General features: G+C 38.1%; 3 protein-coding genes across 3 annotated transcripts in view; 2 read left to right on the top strand and 1 right to left on the bottom strand.

The window, feature by feature from the left end:
* Window positions 1-23: 23 nt before the first annotated feature.
* On the top strand, window positions 24-756 carry LOC110448818. Its single transcript, XM_021495263.1, has 2 exons — window positions 24-428; window positions 498-756. Exons 1-2 carry the CDS (start codon window positions 42-44, stop codon window positions 597-599), a joined length of 489 nt encoding a protein of 162 aa, XP_021350938.1. The 5' UTR covers window positions 24-41; the 3' UTR covers window positions 600-756.
* A 3,420-nt stretch (window positions 757-4,176) lies between these two features.
* Window positions 4,177-17,109, bottom strand: LOC110448833 (ATR-interacting protein-like). The gene is made up of 12 exons (XM_021495288.1): window positions 16,137-17,109; window positions 15,716-15,870; window positions 13,860-14,328; window positions 12,377-12,487; window positions 11,718-11,898; window positions 10,909-11,527; window positions 10,196-10,357; window positions 7,974-8,062; window positions 7,010-7,241; window positions 6,700-6,786; window positions 6,220-6,469; window positions 4,177-5,553 (listed from the first exon to the last, which is right to left on the bottom strand). The coding sequence occupies exons 1-12, from the start codon at window positions 16,609-16,611 to the stop codon at window positions 5,450-5,452; spliced, it is 2,934 nt and encodes a 977-aa protein (XP_021350963.1). The 5' UTR covers window positions 16,612-17,109; the 3' UTR covers window positions 4,177-5,449.
* Window positions 17,110-17,183: 74 nt separating this feature from the next.
* The window catches only part of LOC110448860 (NADH dehydrogenase [ubiquinone] 1 beta subcomplex subunit 11, mitochondrial-like), an 8,140-nt gene continuing 7,248 nt past the window's right edge, over window positions 17,184-18,075 (top strand). Inside the window, exon 1 of the mRNA XM_021495333.1 lies at window positions 17,184-17,447. Coding sequence (XP_021351008.1) covers window positions 17,232-17,447 — 216 coding nt within the window. The 5' untranslated portion in view covers window positions 17,184-17,231. The remainder of the gene's footprint in view (window positions 17,448-18,075) is intronic.

The following is an 18,075-nucleotide window of genomic DNA, read 5'->3' as shown; positions in this document are numbered from 1 at the left end:
TTTTTTTTAAAAACAAAAGTAATAATTACAATCAAACAACCATGCCTACTTTGATTCTATATGGTAGCAGCTACATTGAAAGACTTCGGCGCCATTGTGATGGAGACCTATGTATTTCTGGCGTGAATACTGTATTCTTTGGCAGGGGTGGTTTGAGGACAGACAGGATGGACCAGCGATTTGTTAGGCAAGCCATAGCAACAGGTGCAGAATTTGCATTCCTCCACGTCGGAGGTAATGACATCTCACCCACATCTACACCAAGGGAGATTTTTGAAAGAATTGTCGAGTTGGTTTTTACATTCAATAATGCTGGAATGAAGAAGGTATGGGTGGCCGAAATCATCACAAGGGGAAACTTCAGTAAAGTTCCTGGTCTGACAAAAGAGGCGTATGAATGTCAACGGATACGTATAAACCAACTTCTCCACAAGAAATTTGGAAAGCACTTCGTACAGTTCAAAGACATTAAGTACCCGACTGACTATCTACAAGACCTGGTCCATCTTCAAACCAGTGAACTGATCACCGTTAATACAGGAATAAAGAAGTATATGTCCAGAATCCGAAGAATCATCGCCTCCACACAGAAGCATTAAGAGGAAATACGTATCATAAAACGGCCCTTTTTAGGGCCAATAACTTTTAAAAAAAAAGCACCCAAATGATTCACTCGAAAAACGCAAAATAGATTGAAATAATCAGACTGTTAAAAAAAGTACGAATTTAACACTTCAAACAGTATCCTCTTAAGAACAAAGCACTTGTCAAAAATACAAAATAAACATAGGCTACCTATGTCAAATAATGTGGAAAGAGTGAGAATAAATACCATTTATCGATAAAACTTTTGTGAATTGGCAAACGGTAAACTTGTTGCAGGGGAAGTAACTCAAATACGTATATTGTTAATATTACTCGCGTCGCTATAACTATTCAATTAACGGGAAACATCATTATGTTACATAATGACAGGAAGCAGACATAAAAATATCTGAACATTTTTCATTTGTTTGTGGTTTTTTTTTTTGTGTTTTGGGGTGTTTTGTGGGGTTTTTTGTGGGTTTTTTGGGTCTTTTTGGGTGTTTTGGGGTCTTTTTGGGTGTTTTGGGGTCTTTTTGGGTAAATCGTGCTACCGCGCTTGCACTATACACAATTATTTTATGTAGTTTAACACACTTTACGTTATAGTAAATTAGTGGTACCAAAGACCTATACGTTGTATTGGGGAAGGGTGTTTAACCTGAACTTCGGAGAAGAGAAGAGCTTCCATGTAGGCCCAATGCTTTTCAAAGCCGATGATCACGAATAATCTCCACGCAGAGTTACGGTCCTTGTACTCCCTTTAATTGAGCCGATGGCCTACCGAGTTATCGTTCGTTCCTGCTTTATTCCCGTAACACTGACAAAAAAAAATAACTAAGCATCGGGGAAAAAATCGGTGTGACTATAGCTTTGATATTTTTTTCTGAAAAGAAAACCAACATGCTTTAAGAAACTTAAAAGAACAAGTGCCTGTATCTCACAGCATGTCTAAATATTCTCATTAAATAATATAAATATGTTTTATTTCAATTATGAATCAAGTTATTTCAACTTACATTAATCAGTCTTGTTGGTCCAGAAGTTAGCGTGCGGGGTCTTAATATTGGAGGATTAACCAGCAAGTGCTCTATCCACTGTGCCACCTGACCAACCCGATTAAAATTGTATTACAAATAAGATCGCAAGGATAGGAATAGTCCCTGTTGTGCCTGTCATTGTGGCACTGTCTGGTCGTTTCATGTCTAGCGATTGTATACCCGGTATATGGTTATGGAATGGTGATCTCAAACATTTCCATGATATGACCCAGATAGTTAGTCATCAGGGGTGGGGCTGGACCCCTGAACAATTCCTGGTAGCATGTACGTCAATGTCTCTTCATGACTAGCAATTGTGTTAATGGTAATAGGGTACGTTGGGATCCCAACCGTTTCCAGACTTTGACCCAGAACCCACTCCTGGGGTGGAACCACACCCCAGATCAAATTCTGGCAGCTTTAATGTAATTCTCTACTTATTTTTTGAGTGAGGGTATATATGGATTTAAGGTTGGGATCTCAACCAGAAATATAACTTCTACCATTGGGCTCCATCCTTCTGCCATTTGGGGGGCAGGGTTACATCTGTACGAAAAGAAAAGTGTTTCTTTTTCTTTTTTCTTCTTCTCTTTTGTTGCCCCAATTAACCCCACCCCTCTTCTCCTGAGGGGGGGGGGGGGGGGGGGGGGGGCTACCTCTGTTTATACAAAATTGAGACTGCTTTACCCAATGATGCTCCATTCATACAGAAGATTTAAAGATTTACCTCTATTTCCCCCTATTGGGCACCCGCCCCTCTACCCCAAGGAAACCACTGTTTATACCTAATTGAGTCAGTTTTCACAAGGATGCTCTAGATCTAACTATTCAGGTTATATATCCGTTCACAGAAGCTGTAGTTTTAAAATGTAGAGTCTGATATTCTGCCTATATTTAGCACCAAAATCACTACAATTTCCAACTGTCTTTCTGTGGATAATGTAGATTCCTAAACTCCATTTCTCAGATCTACCTGTTGGTGCCAAGGTGTGTGAGTACAGAGAGAATATAATGATTTTCATGGAAGAGGGGCTGGCATATCAATTAAATCATTGATAACATAGTTCACCAAGGGATGCAATGTCTCAAATTTTCATAAGCCCTATCACAGATAGCTGTTTGATAGCCACAAAGGCCATGGTACTCCAGCCCTGCTGTTATTTAGCAGTGGAAGACACAAATAAAGCACTACAAATTCTGTCATTTTAATTTTCGTTGTTTTAATTGCTGTTTAGAACTTTGGCAATAAAAATGTCAATATAAATCCACCACGGAATATGATAAGATTATTTAAACTATCTCAGGATTAAATGTTGACTCATTCACCTCTGAAATTTTATAATGAACTATTCCAACCTTTGAATTGGATCGAAGAGTTCAAATGTGTCTTCAGGGGTGAATGAATTAAATACATTGTATGCTATTACCTTTCCAGTAGTGTTTATCAAATCTTTCATGATGATGTTTCACTATTATTTGGCACTATATAATATATTTACAAGTTAAAAGAGCAGTATTTTCTAAAATTCTTAAAGTTAATGGAATATCAATTATATGAAAAATGTTGTAAAAAATCCACTGGTATGTGTTCATGACTTTTTTGTGATAGATCAATTACATGCTTTGGGTTGCTCAGGTATGAAGATATCTTGTACTGGTCTTAGCCTCACTGTAATCCAGTTGGGTTTGATATTGGTCTAGGTTATGTCATCACATGTCTGGAAACTGCTTTATTGTTCAATGTCTGCTATAAAGCAAAATGCGTTAGTCAACTCACAAGACCATAGAAATACAACTTTATAATTATTATTATGTCTTATTCTGTCCCCAAAACTGCATCGATATGACCCTAGGTGAAATTAAGAGGGCATTGGTTGTTTGTATAGGAACTTGATGTAAATCTTAGCAGTCTTCCTGAGAGACAGCTATAATTAGGATGTCTTGCACATTCAATTTTCCTCATATGATTCATTTAATCCCATCTGAGCCTTCCTCGTCACAATGTACTCAAGTCTCGAAAAAAGTTTCTATATGATGATATTGGTCAACGTGTGAATATGGTCTGGTTCAACCTCATCAATAGGCAATGATCTTCGCTATTTTGAAGGGTACATACTACGGTATGTATCTGTTTTACTCTCTTGCCATGATATCTATCGATTAGGCAGAATGTCACTCACCCAAGTGACAAACCAGGTTTTGATTATAGGCATCTGATTAATATCACAGGCGAGATGTCTTTATGATATTGGAAGGGGGTGGGGGGAGGAGGGGGAGGGAGGATTCTGCTAATGTTTGCCAGCATGTATTGAGTATCGTGCATATTCATGGCCATTTCTGATCAAACTGTGATCTTTGGTTTGTTCCTGTGGATGCAACACATCAATGAAGCAGAACGATACAAAGATTTGATTTTTATAATTTTGTTTATCATGATAAAATATTATGAAAAACACCTACAGTAAATTGTATCTTTATTCAATATACATGTATTAAAACATTACATTATTCAAATGAATTTAATTTACATTTAATAAAACATAACAGAATTAAATTAAATTCATTTTCATGATTAGTTTATGCAATTAATCTTAACAGCACATATTCAGACTTGAAATTATTATCAAATCTTTACGATGCAAAAATTTAACAATTTCTGTAGTTCCTCTCATATCACACAAACATATTATACTGCAGTAAAAATGTGTTGCAGTATAAACGGAATCACTTTTAATACACGTGAATCTTACTGCAGTGATACAGCAAGTTTGCAGGCCATGCAACTGAAGGTCCTGTATTTAACACAGTAATCATACATGATATTGTATTACCCTACAGTAGCCAGATCAGCCTTTTTCTAGCTGGAACTCAATAGCTGTTATCCACTGATCAAATCAATGAAATGAAACAATAATGGTTCTGAATTTAATTTACGTTTATATGGAAATGTGATGTCTATTATTTCACCCGCAACATCATTTTGTCTGCCATGGTGGTTTAGTTCAAGACTTCCACGACCAAATTGAACATTTACACATGGTGATGAGGAGTAGTGTTTTGCAGAAAATATAGTATTCATGTCAAAAACAATTGTAAGTATGTAATATAACCAATATTGTAATCGTTTATCTCATGCCTCAGATTGCACTCATGTACTACACCAATGAATATATTTCAATCAAGCTAAAGCCCTTGTGGAATATATCCAGGCAATTTGAAACATCAGTTGACCATATATCTATGGTTTTGCCTATTTATGCAGAATTTTAATTTACCCTCACTCCTAAAATAACTCCATGTACAGAAAGACCTGAAGCACACAGACTTACAGATTAATAAATAAAGCAAGTATTATTAGATATAACGTAGATTACTAAGTGTTTTTTTTGTACATATTTGTTAAGAGTGTCAGAAAAATAAATCTCACAATTTCATATATATTTTAACACTTGCTATAAGCAGTTTAGCAGTATTAATGTTCCTTTTACACAGTTATAAAAATAACACTCTTTTAATATGCACAAAACTTGACATAAATATTTGAAAATGAGATTGAAACAGATATAGATATTGATCCGTCTCTTTGAGGGCTTGTTCGTGTGGTGTTGTATACCAGGTAAGTCTGTTTCTGTTGAAGGGCTTTATCTCTCTGATGATGGTGAATTGTGTGAGAATGCATCAGAATTTGTCTCTGTGTGTTGACATGTGATGGTGTGTCAGGATTTGTCTCCCTTTGTTGACATGTGATGGTGTGTCAGGATTTGTCTCAATTTGTTGATACAACTTTTATAGTGATACAATCATACACAGTAATATGTGATGGAGTGTCAGGATATGTCCATCTGTTGAATATCGTCCTCATCACCTTCACTTTCCTGGGATAATTCATTATAATCTTCATCAAAGTCCCACAATTCTCCTAAGGCACTTACTGAAGAAAAAAAGAGAAAAAAACAAATTAATTTTTTGATATGTTTTTTTTTCACTTATGAAAAATGAATATAGGGTATAAATGAAATAGTATCATGCCACCCTGTCTAGCATTTGAGAGACCTGTGGTGTAAATTGGGTCAATGTCATCTGTATTTGATATCTTTGACCTACTTTTATTAACAAGAGCTGTTGGAGAACAGCATTGCTCGCCGATTGGTGATATAAGATGTAAGATAGCAAATATTAATAGAAACAATTGTACAGCAAAACCTTGATATAATGCCTGTCATTTCATTTGCCACCTCACTTACCGCCAACATATTTTCAGGTCCCTTAATTCTCTTAATTCCTTATACGTTTCCCTCAATTAATCGCCAAACCCCTTTATAATGCCAACAATTCTTTGAAAAATGATGGCAATATAACAATGTTTTGCTGTACCTTAACATGTAAGAAAAGATTACCAGCCAACGTGAAATAGTCAACAGCGTATTGATGGTGGTGACTGATTCTACACTGCACAAAAAAACTTGCCTAAAAACTTAAACTCAACCCTATTCTTCGAATAGGAGAGCTAAAATAGTTTTGAGGTTACACCCTAAAAAAATGAAAATATGCCTGAAATTAGTGTAACACAAGACAGTTAATACTCTGAACTACTCACATTCAGGGGAATGGTTGGCAGTGAGATGTTTGAAGACATTGGTGAGTCCTATGATGAGCCGCACATACTGGTGTTCCACAAGGTAGTGGTGGTCGACAAAGTGCTCATCCCTCTGGTACAGTGAGTGTAGTAGTAGCAGTCCTTGTCTCAGTAGTACCAGCACATTGTCCTGACCCTCACATCCCTCTTTCTCTCCCTCCTCATACAACACAAGGAGACGGCGCAGTACCACAACAACTGTCCTTATTACCTGTCAAGCAAATCAATGACCGAACTTTTACATACGTTCATACTATATACGGGGAAAAGTTCGCCACACTTTACCCCCCCCCCCTCCTCTGCAATAAGGGGGAATAAAGAATATATCATGACAACGAGCGAAACCTATTATAGCTATTACATTGAGGAGGCTGAAATTAACATGGTGCGAACATTGATTTCACCGGTGACAGACTGCGAATGTTCAAACACTACACTGACCTGTACACTGCACCGACAATCACTCTTTAGAAGAAGAACTGCACCTCCTTTGTGAACACTGATGATGTTGTTAAGACAATGGAAGAACTGGAAACATGAACATATTTATTAACACATTTAAAAATTCTTTACATAAAATGTTCGAAAAACAATTACCTGATATCTCTATATTATGACTAGTTCATAAAAATATTCATGAATCATAACTGATATATATATATATAAACTGTGGACATGTCTGTATACATTTATTTCTTCTTTTCCTTTGAAGGGGGGACATAATTAAAACTACAGAATAAAACATGCTCACCTGTGAACTAGCCTGCAGACAATATTCTGTAGAGACCTTATCCATAGGCCCACTACATACATTGTATAAAAGACACAGCAGACAGCCATCAGGCCCCACATACAGGCTCGACACAAAGGAGTTAAACTTGACCAGTGCAGTTAGCAATGTTAATCCTCGCACTACCACCGACCGATCATTTTCACAATCTAAACAATTAGCTAACACACTGTTATGAAGAACTGGCAGTAATCTGCAACAGAAAATAAAATATAATACATAAATGTACAAATGTTAAATTCACATTTACAATAGAATCTGCTATGTATGCCTTTTCTATGTGCTGATATTTACTAGCCATCATTACCAAGGACAAGAAGGGCAAAATTTAAACCGCAGCAAACTTTTACGATATGTAGTAAAGATTTGCAATGATTGTTAAAGTGACCTTATGACCCGAGACAATAGGTTTTATTCACTAGAGTTACAGGTGAAATACAGTTTACGTTGACCTATTTATTTTGTATGCAACACTTTGACATCCCCAGATGTACCTTCCCACTAAATTTTGAATTAAACTCCAGATATATCAGCATTGGAGATGATTCAACAATTGAGGTAAGAGGTCATAACAGAGATTTGTACATTTGTTGTACGTCATTTTTGTGATGCTCTGACATCCCAAGAGCACCTGCTTATATTATTTGATAACTCAAAGTGAAAAGATACATCTCAGGTGGTCATTTAATTTAGGACAGAACTCAGAAGACCGATTACAGCTGAGGAAGTGCGAACATCTAGTTCCCTCAGTATATTCCTAAACCATTATGATATTACCAACGAGGAATGATAGTTTTTCAACTCTGACAGACAAGTTGGAAGTTTTAAATGTTAATTATAGTCACTTATTTTCCATGTAAGCTATATACCAATAACCAGTACTGTATATAGATTTCTAAGTGATAGTTTAAATAACAAAACTTACTGTGGGACCTGGTCCTCCACCAGGTGTGTGGCTAGCACTGTTAGAATATCTAAGGCTCGTTCTACCACGTGGACGCTGTATCTGTGTGCCTTAAATACCGAAGGATAAAAATTATTTACAGATTTAATAATTACCTGGTAAATCTTGCCCGAGACACATAAAAGCATTTAATAGAAATACATTTCAAAACCCAAGGCTAATGATACACTCTTTTGCTATTTTCATCTTAAATATTTCATCTATATACAATGGATCAGTAAAAATATTAATCATATCTTAAAATAATCATATTTGTCATTTCATAGAAGCTTGTGTTACAATTGTTACAACACCAATAGTCTATTTTCAATTTCCACTTTACTCTATAGCTAGGTCACAGTTGGTCAGTCTGCATACTTTTACCAGTATAAGATAGTTATTGCTCACCACCTGATCTCAGTTGGTCAGTCTGCAGACTTTTACCAGTATAAGATAGTGACTGCTTACCACCTGATCTCAGTGGGTCAGTCTGCAGACTTTTACCAGTATAAGATAGTGACTGCTTACCACCTCATCTCAGTTGGTCAGTCTGCAGACTTTTAGCAGTATAAGATAGTTATTGCTCACCACCTGCTCTCAGTTGGTCAGTCTGCAGACTTTTACCAGTATAAGATAGTGACTGCTTACCACCTCATCTCAGTTGGTCAGTCTGCAGTCTTTTAGCAGTATAAGATAGTTATTGCTCACCACCTGATCTCAGTTGGTCAGTCTGCAGACTTTTACCAGGATAAGATAGTGACTACTTACCTCCTGATCTCAGTTAGTCAGTCTGCAGACTTTTTCCAGTATAAGATAGTTACTGCTCACCACCTGATCGCAGTTGGTCAGTCTGCAGGCTTTTACCAGTATAAGATAGTTACTGCTCACCACCTGATCGCAGTTGGTCAGTCTGCAGTTTTTTAGCAGTATAAGATAGTTACTGCTCACCGCCTGATCTCTGTTAGTCAGTCTGCAGACTTTTACCAGTATAAGATAGTGACTGTTCACTACCTGATCTCAGTTGGTCAGTCTGCAGACTTTTACCAGTAAAAAAAATAGTGACTACTTACATCCTGATCTCAGTTAGTCAGTCTGCAGACTTTTACCAGTATAAGATAGTGACTACTCACCACCTGATCTCAGTTGGTCAGTCTGCAGACTTTTACCAGTATAAGATAGTGACTACTTACCTCCTGATCTCAGTTTGTTAGTCTGCAGACTTTTACCAGTATAAGATAGTGACTACTCACCACCTGATCTCAGTTGGTCAGTCTGCAGACTTTTACCAGTATAAGATAGTGACTGCTCATCACTTGATCTCAGTTTGTTAGTCTGCAGACTTTTACCAGTATAAGATAGTGACTGCTCACCACCTGATCTCAGTTGGTCAGTCTCCAGACTTTCTAAAGTTTATAGGAGTAATGACTTATGTCAAGCTCCTGCCCTGTTTGGTCAGTCTGCAAACTATACATTGTATATATATATACCAGAGATANGGGGGGGGGGGGGGGGGGGGGGGGGGGGGGGGGGGGGGGGGGGGGGGGGGGGGGGGGGGGGGGGGGGGGGGGGGGGGGGGGGGGGGGGGGGGGGGGGGGGGGGGGGGGGGGGGGGGGGGGGGGGGGGGTGTTCTTGGCCCCTACCATTTATGTACCATCTTCATAAGTTCTGGTAAGACTGGGTTTTTTTCCAGATGTTTTTAGAATTAGTAATAACAAATTTGATCTGTCAAAATCCAAAATGGCTGCCTAATGGCCATCTTTTTTTTTTTATCTGAACAGTCCAGAAAAGACACAGTGACAAGCCTAAATATGGACCAAAGGGAACCTTTATATGAAATTTGTGTACAATCTGTCAAGCACTTCTTGAAAAGTAGTGATAACAAATTTTGACTTACAAAATCTAAGATTTTTTTAAGGATGGTCGAACAGACGACAATTGGACGACAGAGCACAGACAAAAGACAAGTTGATCAGCCAACCACCTAATGAATGAATTGATCACTAATTGGGCTAAAATGATTAGTGTCACAAATTACGTCCCCCCTGCCATGGATTGGAGTCTTCAAGATTTCCTCAGTCTTGTGCTAGGTGGTCTGCAGTAATTCCTCAGTGTATGAATGTGGCCACTTACCATTATGCCTCATAAAGTCAGGCTGCATACATTTCTCAGTAAACAGACATCTGAATTGAAAGAAAGCCACTTACCTCCTGCCCTGGGTTGGCTAGGCTGAAGATTTTTCTCAATATGTAGACATCTTCAACATATTTGTGTATGTCTGACCCTTGGGAATTTGAACATGATCCAGAGGAGGAAACACAAGGTTCGTGGGTGTTGCTTTTATCTCCAGACCCATCCTGATCAGTTACCTGAAAATGTATAAGTTCATATGTATGAATGAGGTAACATAATGATTTGACACTCAGGTGTGACAGTTTCGTCACTGAGGTGTAACAGTCTAGTCACTCAGGTATGACAGTTTCGTCACTGAGGTGTAACAGTCTAGTCACTGAGGTGTGACAGTTTCGTCACTGAGGTGTGACAGTTTAGTCACTGAGTTGTGACAGTCCAGTCACTCATGTGCAACAGTTTAGTCACTGAGGTGTGACAGTTTCAATACAATCATAAAGTTAGAGTGATCAGTACCTTTATGTGTGAAAGTACCAATGGTGAGAATTGGTCCTGTATCGCAGTATTAATACTGATACTGTAACCTAGCTCTGTTGTTTCTTTCAGCTTAAGATTTATATCAAATCTGATTTTTTGTGTTGACAAGTTTATATTAGTTACGGTGCTATGAGCATTTCTGTTTCAATGCCTGTGGTTGAACCTGTACTGATCTAGTCTAATATCAATGTACCCATCCAGACACAGTCAAAAGCTTACCTACCTTTGCTGGTTTTGTCTGAAACATACTTACTTGTGCTGTTGCAGTATCCTTTGCACTTTCATGGGTGAGGGATTCTGGTGATTCCAGCAAAATGGCCCGAACACTCGGACAGTAAGACACAAGTTTGTGTAGGATGGAAAGAGCAGCAAGAGCTAGAGCCTCTAGATTGTTGGCGAAGAGGGCGGAGTCCCTGAGGAGGAGGGACAAGGAACTACTCAGGGATTCTACAGAGCTGTCCAGGCTGCTGCTGCCGCCACGTGAGGATGAAGGACTCGGAGGACTGGCCTCTACTGCACAGCTCAACAGGTCCAGGTAGTGTCCCAGATAGTCAGCCAGCAAGGGCAGCAGCAACACAGCACCCTGGTCAATGGGAATTTCCTGGTCACTGGGACGCCTGTCGTCAGATGAGTCTGCCTGATCAGGAGCTTTGGTCACACTTTTATTAGGGGCAGCATTAGTCTGTACTAAACTTATTAACACCCCAGTGGTAAAAGGTAATACCCTGCGGGTCGAGTTAACTCTGTCAGAGAAAATATCCTCACATTGCTTGTTGTGTAATAAAGTCTGTATGCCTTGGAGTGCTAACGTGCGATGTTCGGAGGATCCCACAGAAATCAATTGTTTGGGGGAGGTTTTTGAGTCAGAAGGCCTGAAGATAAATAAAACAGATATAATATGAAATACTAGAACATCATTTCAGTCTGCTTATAAGTGAGGAGGTTTAAGACACTGGGAAATTAACTTCAATCTGTTTGGTATTTGGGGAGGGTTATGACATCAGAATATTACCTTGGTTTGTTTGTTAGTGAGGAAGTTCATTACACCAGGGAGGGTATTACCTCAGTCTGTTTGGCAGAGGGGACAACATGCTATTACTGCTATCACGGTCGAAGTGGAGGCGTTGTAGATCACAGCTGCCTGTGTGTGGGTGTAACAGTCCTACAATACCCTGGTCTACACCTCCACCACAGGGAAATGTCTCCAGCAGGCTGGACACAAGCTGGGATCCAGTTAACAGCCCTGTAAAATATCATAAACATCTGACGGAATTGGAAAGTCTTCAGGAAAAAAACATGTTTACATCCCAAGTAACTTCACTGTGTGAGATACAAGCAAATCAATAGAAGATCATACACTCTGTAAATTTATATCCATTATGAAGGAATTGCATATAATGGAGGTATTCTGTATTAAATGCACTTGAAAGTTTGAGAATAGGTTGAGGTTGTTTTGTCCCCAAGCCCTATAATCATTCGCTTTACCGGATAAAACTGCAAATGAGTGCCAGCTATCCTGAGGAAATATTGTCTACGCCAATTTTTTTGTATTGTGTGTACTATTTATAGACATTGAATCAGCAGATACAGCAATGGATAGTAAAAGATTATCATTTAATTAGTAGTACATGTATACGAACTAGCATACACTTAGATAATTTGAAACTTATGAAAAACCCTAAAACATGCATTTGGCCACATCATCAAGCTCATTAGGTTACCTCTAGAGTGATCAGCTGTGGACAAAAACAGTCTCCTCCGTAAGCACCTGGTGACTGAAGTGGGGATGGCAGAGGTGGTCACAGTAGGGGGATCTCCCACAGTACAAGTACCTTGGAATATATAGATCTTATTTTAAGTATAAAATCACACCACAAATTTTTCACAGAACAGGAACCTGGAGATATACAATTATAGGTCACATTTCAATTAAGTTACAGTATATAGGTACCTGGAGATAAATAAGTCACATTGTGTGTATTTATAGTCACAGTGCATTTACCTATGGTGGTATATATATTTATAAATAATAACGAGATGCCCAGAGGGCCTGTATCGCTCACCTGTATATTTAAGCAATCAAAATAAAATGTTCTCATTAAAGTAATTTTGCAAATATATTTCCACATATTGAGTCTTCTTGGCATAAGAAAGTTCTAGATTAAATTATTGAAATCACTTAATCTGAACTACAGGAGAAGTTTAAAGATTTTCTCTGATTGTCTTTTTTAAGCCCCATCCTGCTGCACTATGGAGCACTCAAACCTAGAAACCTAATGGCAAAATATCATTACTCTAAACCTCTTGGTTATTCAGAATGTGTTTTTTCAAGTTTTTACACATTTGACACATCATGTGACCTCGGAAGTAGGTCAAGGTCAGTTATTTGAGGAAATTTTACAGTAGTCCATGCCAGGTATATTCTGGCCAAGTATCATTACTCTGGGCCTCCTGGTAATTTAAAAGAAGTTGTTTAAATGTTTTTACATTATTTGACCTATGTGACCTTGCAGGTAGATTAAGACCATTTATTTGAGGAGAGTTTATAGCACTCTGATCCAGGTACCTACTGGCCAAATATCATGATCCTACGTCCTGCAGTGCTTAAGAAGAAGTTGTTTATTAAAAAGCTGATGGACGACAGACAACACACTATACCATGAGCTCACAGGCACTTTGTGCAAGGTGAGTTTAAGTCAAAGTACAGGTAAGTCACAGTGCATGCACACCTGGGGACAAGTCATGATTCAGGTAGGTCCCATTATATATATGTCATAATTAGGTAAGTCTATGTACAGGTAAGTCACAATAAAGTCAAAGTACATGTAAGTCACTCTGCATGGTCGTAAGGATTTTCATATTATATAGGTCGTATCAAACAGATAATTTGAAATTAAAGATGTAATAATTTTTGATATCATTGTCATTATATTATGGCATCCAGTTGAATATATTATGGCATCCAGTTGAATATTATATCTTCATAACAAGCTATCCTTACTCTTTGATAAATAGTCAGGTAGTTATTTTGATGCCAATGTCATGTCAAACAGAGGCAAAACTTAAATGCCCTACATTCCTCTATATTTCACTGTTATTGCCTTCTTGGGACCCATTTTTTAAAAGGCTAGCATTAACACTGTCCTCGTATCATATCATGGCCACCTCTCAAATAGATAAGGGTAGGGTTTGTCAGTACCTTACCAATATCTCTAGTACCCTTTTCCTTATCTTCTTTGTGAACCGTCGACAGTCGTGATTTCCCTTTAGGAGATCGGTCATCAGCCATAAAACTGCGTTTTGTTGGAAAGTTAACATTGCCAACAGGAGACCTGTCTTTGTTAGGTGTTGGACTGTGTTGGAGAACCACAACTTTTCTGGGACTACCACCAATGTTACTGCCCTCATTTTGCTGTTGTCGCGACTCCAGACTCCGACACCTTTCATGGAGCTCTGCAATATCTCTCTCTTTAAACTGCAGCTGAGTGGTTTGGCGGTCCAAGCTGACTTGGAGATTTTTCTCACGTTCACTTTGTTCTCTACGTTGCTGTTCTATTGTTTGCATTCTTTCCTTTTTGGCCTGAGTTATCTCCCCTTCTTTCTTTTGTAAGGTATCTCGTAGTATCTTTATTTCTCCATCTTTGTTTGATAACTCTTTCTTTATTTCTTGTAACTAAATATAAAACAAAAAATTACATTTAGCATGAATAATCACAATGCAAAATGATATTTACCAGAAGACAATGTCATGCACTTGTTATAAAGTCCAAGGGAGCACACTCTGTGTTCTTGAGTCTGTATAACTAGTATTGCACATCTCATAGTCTATGTAGACTGTACACCTTGTGAAATATAAAAAATCCCCAGATCCTTGTTGCCAAAGGTTCCATTTTGAAATTGCCAGAATATGTAATTAATCATCCCAGTATCCTACATGTAAAATAGTATATATCTATACACTTTACCTGACTATCACAGTGTATAGTGGTATTTGTATCCTTTGTTGTATACTGGTGACTGTATCAGAGTGTGAAAGTAATGGTAGACCAATAGGCATTGGCTATGTGAAAACCAGCTGGTCTATATGCAAAATGTCAGTTTGATAGACTTAATGTCTATGCAATTTGATCAACCGGAAATAGACGAAATTTTCCAAATTATTTCGAATAAAGTGTTTAAGTGTTATTTTTTCTAGTTTTGTTCATTACCTGAATTTACCAAGACTTAATGGGTTCAATTGAATCTAGGCATATCAAGTATAGTCAACAGACTACATATATAAGTGCTTAGATGGATCGGGGAGGGAACTTTGTTAAAAACGTTTCGTAAATATTGATGTCAAACAATATTTAAACTAATTTTTGAATTATAATTGTAAATTCTAATTCTAATGTGAATTCTAATTGTTGAGTTATATTTTAATTAGTATTAGGGGGTTAAACCCAACAGAAAGGGAAAAGAAAGACACCAGTGTCAATTTCATCAAAATTGAAGCAATAGCAATGTGAAGAATATGTTGATAAGATCATGATGGAACAAACTTCTTGGCATCCCTTGATGGTAGGACCGAAATGGCTTCTCAATCATGATGATAAAATATGGTGAAGCATGGGTCTCACGACGGTTTGGTACCACAATGTTTCGGTGCTTGTAGAGGACATTCAGTTTTTTCGGTATTAAACACAATGTTTGGCACTTGCACCAACGTTTCGACTTTGTTTGCTTTTTGTGTCCTGTGTATTGATGATTTCACATTTAGGATTCTTTAGAATTTTTCACCTTGACAAAAAAGTACCGAAACATCCAATTCTCAAGTATCAAAACTACTGGGTACCAAAATATAGGATTCACACATGCTACACCACTTTTCATAATCAAAATTGAGTAGCCTTCCTGTCGTATGTTTCAGTGAGGGAGAAAGAGTCAGTTTGAAGTTGATATTTTAGAAATATAAATCATTGTGGTCTACTCGTATGAAAATTTGGTGAGGTCTACACAATCTCAAATTGCCATAGACTTATTGACTAGAGTACTGGATGATTTACTTTCACACAATTCACCTGTACACTAATGTCTGTATTATCCATTCTGTGTCTGTCCACATTCCCACGGACACTTCCAGTGCCAACTTCCTGGTTCTGGGAGTCTGATTGGGTAGCACCTGACGTACTTGGTCTCCTTGCCATCTGGCCGACAGACATCTCTAAAGAGGATTCTACAACAAAATATAAGAAACATGAACAGATTTACAATAAACTTTTAAAACATTTACCAGGTAAGATATTCAGCTTAGGTATATAGAGGTACTGTATGGGCAGGACTATATAACTTGTAAGTAGCAAACAATTTGGAGTCCTCACATCTGTAGCCTGGGGGGAGGGTTGTGTGTGTGGGGAATTGCAACCCAGACTTAAAAGTATATACCAACTTGCATTGGGTCACACATTCATACATTAAGCTGTAAGAAAAGCTGATACTCACCAGATTTCAAGCTAGATGAGCTGGGGTGACTACTAGCTGATTTTGGCGTCACAGGATAGGAACTTGACGAAGAGTAAGAAGACATAGAGTTTGAAGTATTCCTTAATGAAGAAGATGATGACGTATTCCGTGACGATGATGATGAATTGCTGCGGGAGAGATTCTGTGGCTTAACAAAAGAGCCATGACTGCCCGACGACAGTGATATAGGATTAGCAGATTTCCGGTGTCCAGAGCTTGATTGGCTTTGATCAGGGTCAGCACGAACCACTGGTTGCATTTTAACTTGCATGGCCTGATTACTGATGCCTGTCGGCTGTGTTATAGCCTGTGATGCTATTGTGTCCATGTGCTCTAGCTCTGCTTGAGTTAGCTGTAGGTCAAAATCATCATCATCCCACTCATCTTCCTCAGTTATCTCCCCTTGGTAACCATCTTCAGTTTTCCTACGTTTGGAAGCTGGTTGTCTTTCCATGTTATCCGAGATAAAACGATTAGTGACCTTCCGTGATATGTGACTAGTTCTTTAGAATTTCTCACGGTTTTTGGCATTTAGTCTAACCGACTGGAGTTTTCATTATATTTATAGAGAATTGTCTCCCTTTTGTACAGGAAAGCAAGATGATTAAAGCCATTAAACAGAATAAACATCATTTACATGTTTTATAATAAGTCATCTATATTTCATTCCGTACATAGTCCATATAGTAGTACAATCTGAAAACCACGAACGATACAGTCATGCTACCGGGTACTGAGAGTCGTTGTAATGTAAACATAATTGATAACATGCATAGATAAGTTACTGTACTTCATGGGTCATATTCATCAACTTAACAAAATATCTAACTAGCTTATGGCAGTAAAAAGATGCAAATGCGTTGTGTATGCATTGTCTAGTACAGCACATCGAGTTATTGTACGTTGTGTCCAAGAAGTAGGTTATTTTCTTTTACATTTACCGCCATTTAGACTGTTGCACACTGGGAAAATAAAAACATCGGGATCCATCGAATGTTTGTCAGTAGACTTGAGAAACGTTTGACCGACGAGTGTTCACGGCAACATTGATTCTGATGTGAAGGCCATTTGAAAATGGCGACCTTCCTTAGGACAGCCGTGAGAGCTAGGAATTTACTTGCTGTTTCTCGCCAGAGTAGACGGCTTGTTCAACCTTCCTTATGGATTTCGACTTCTAAGAAAAATAAAGATGGGATAAATGCAACAATTGAAGAAATCGACACTAGTAGAGAAGATGAACTTAAGCGGTTAGAGGAACATTTTGCAGATCAGGACCCAAATTCTGACAAGGTTATTTTTTGTAATCAAACATGATTGATAACTATATATATTATTATATATATGTTTAGCGGCTTCCAACCCTTACTTTTCCTGTATGGAAAGTATGCCATTCCCATATCAATTTTAATATAGATGTTATTCGAGTTGGTTGGACAATAATTATTAAGACTGTATAGTTGACTGGTTTTTCGAACTATCACTCAGTAATATATTTGATTTCGGTATTAAAACCCATTTCAGTTAATATCCAACCCCCTGCCCACCACCCTTAAACTTTACCTCTGCACATATACCTGCATTAACAGCAGTCAAATGACACAGACTATGTACATGCGTAACAGGTTGGGCACAACGGCCCGTATGGGTAATAATCCTATATTTGGGTAACAATTACCCATTTGAGGGGCGCGTCTAATTACCCAATACCACCCAATACCACCCAATACTACCCAAAACCACCCAATACTACCAAATACTACCCCATACGATCCAGTTATGAACCAAATACTTCTTTATTACTGTGAAATATCACCTTTGTAGACGTTATTTACTTCCATCTGCCATATTTTATCGGGAAATATGCGATTTGGTGCCGAAAACATCACCGAATTGCCGTGACTATGACCCAATACTACCC

The sequence above is a fragment of the Mizuhopecten yessoensis genome, unplaced genomic scaffold, assembly GCF_002113885.1.
Source record: "Mizuhopecten yessoensis strain PY_sf001 unplaced genomic scaffold, ASM211388v2 scaffold4359, whole genome shotgun sequence".
Taxonomy (NCBI): domain Eukaryota; kingdom Metazoa; phylum Mollusca; class Bivalvia; order Pectinida; family Pectinidae; genus Mizuhopecten; species Mizuhopecten yessoensis.
The sequence above is the reverse complement of the archived record's forward strand: the minus strand, read 5'-3'. Positions and strand labels throughout refer to the sequence as shown.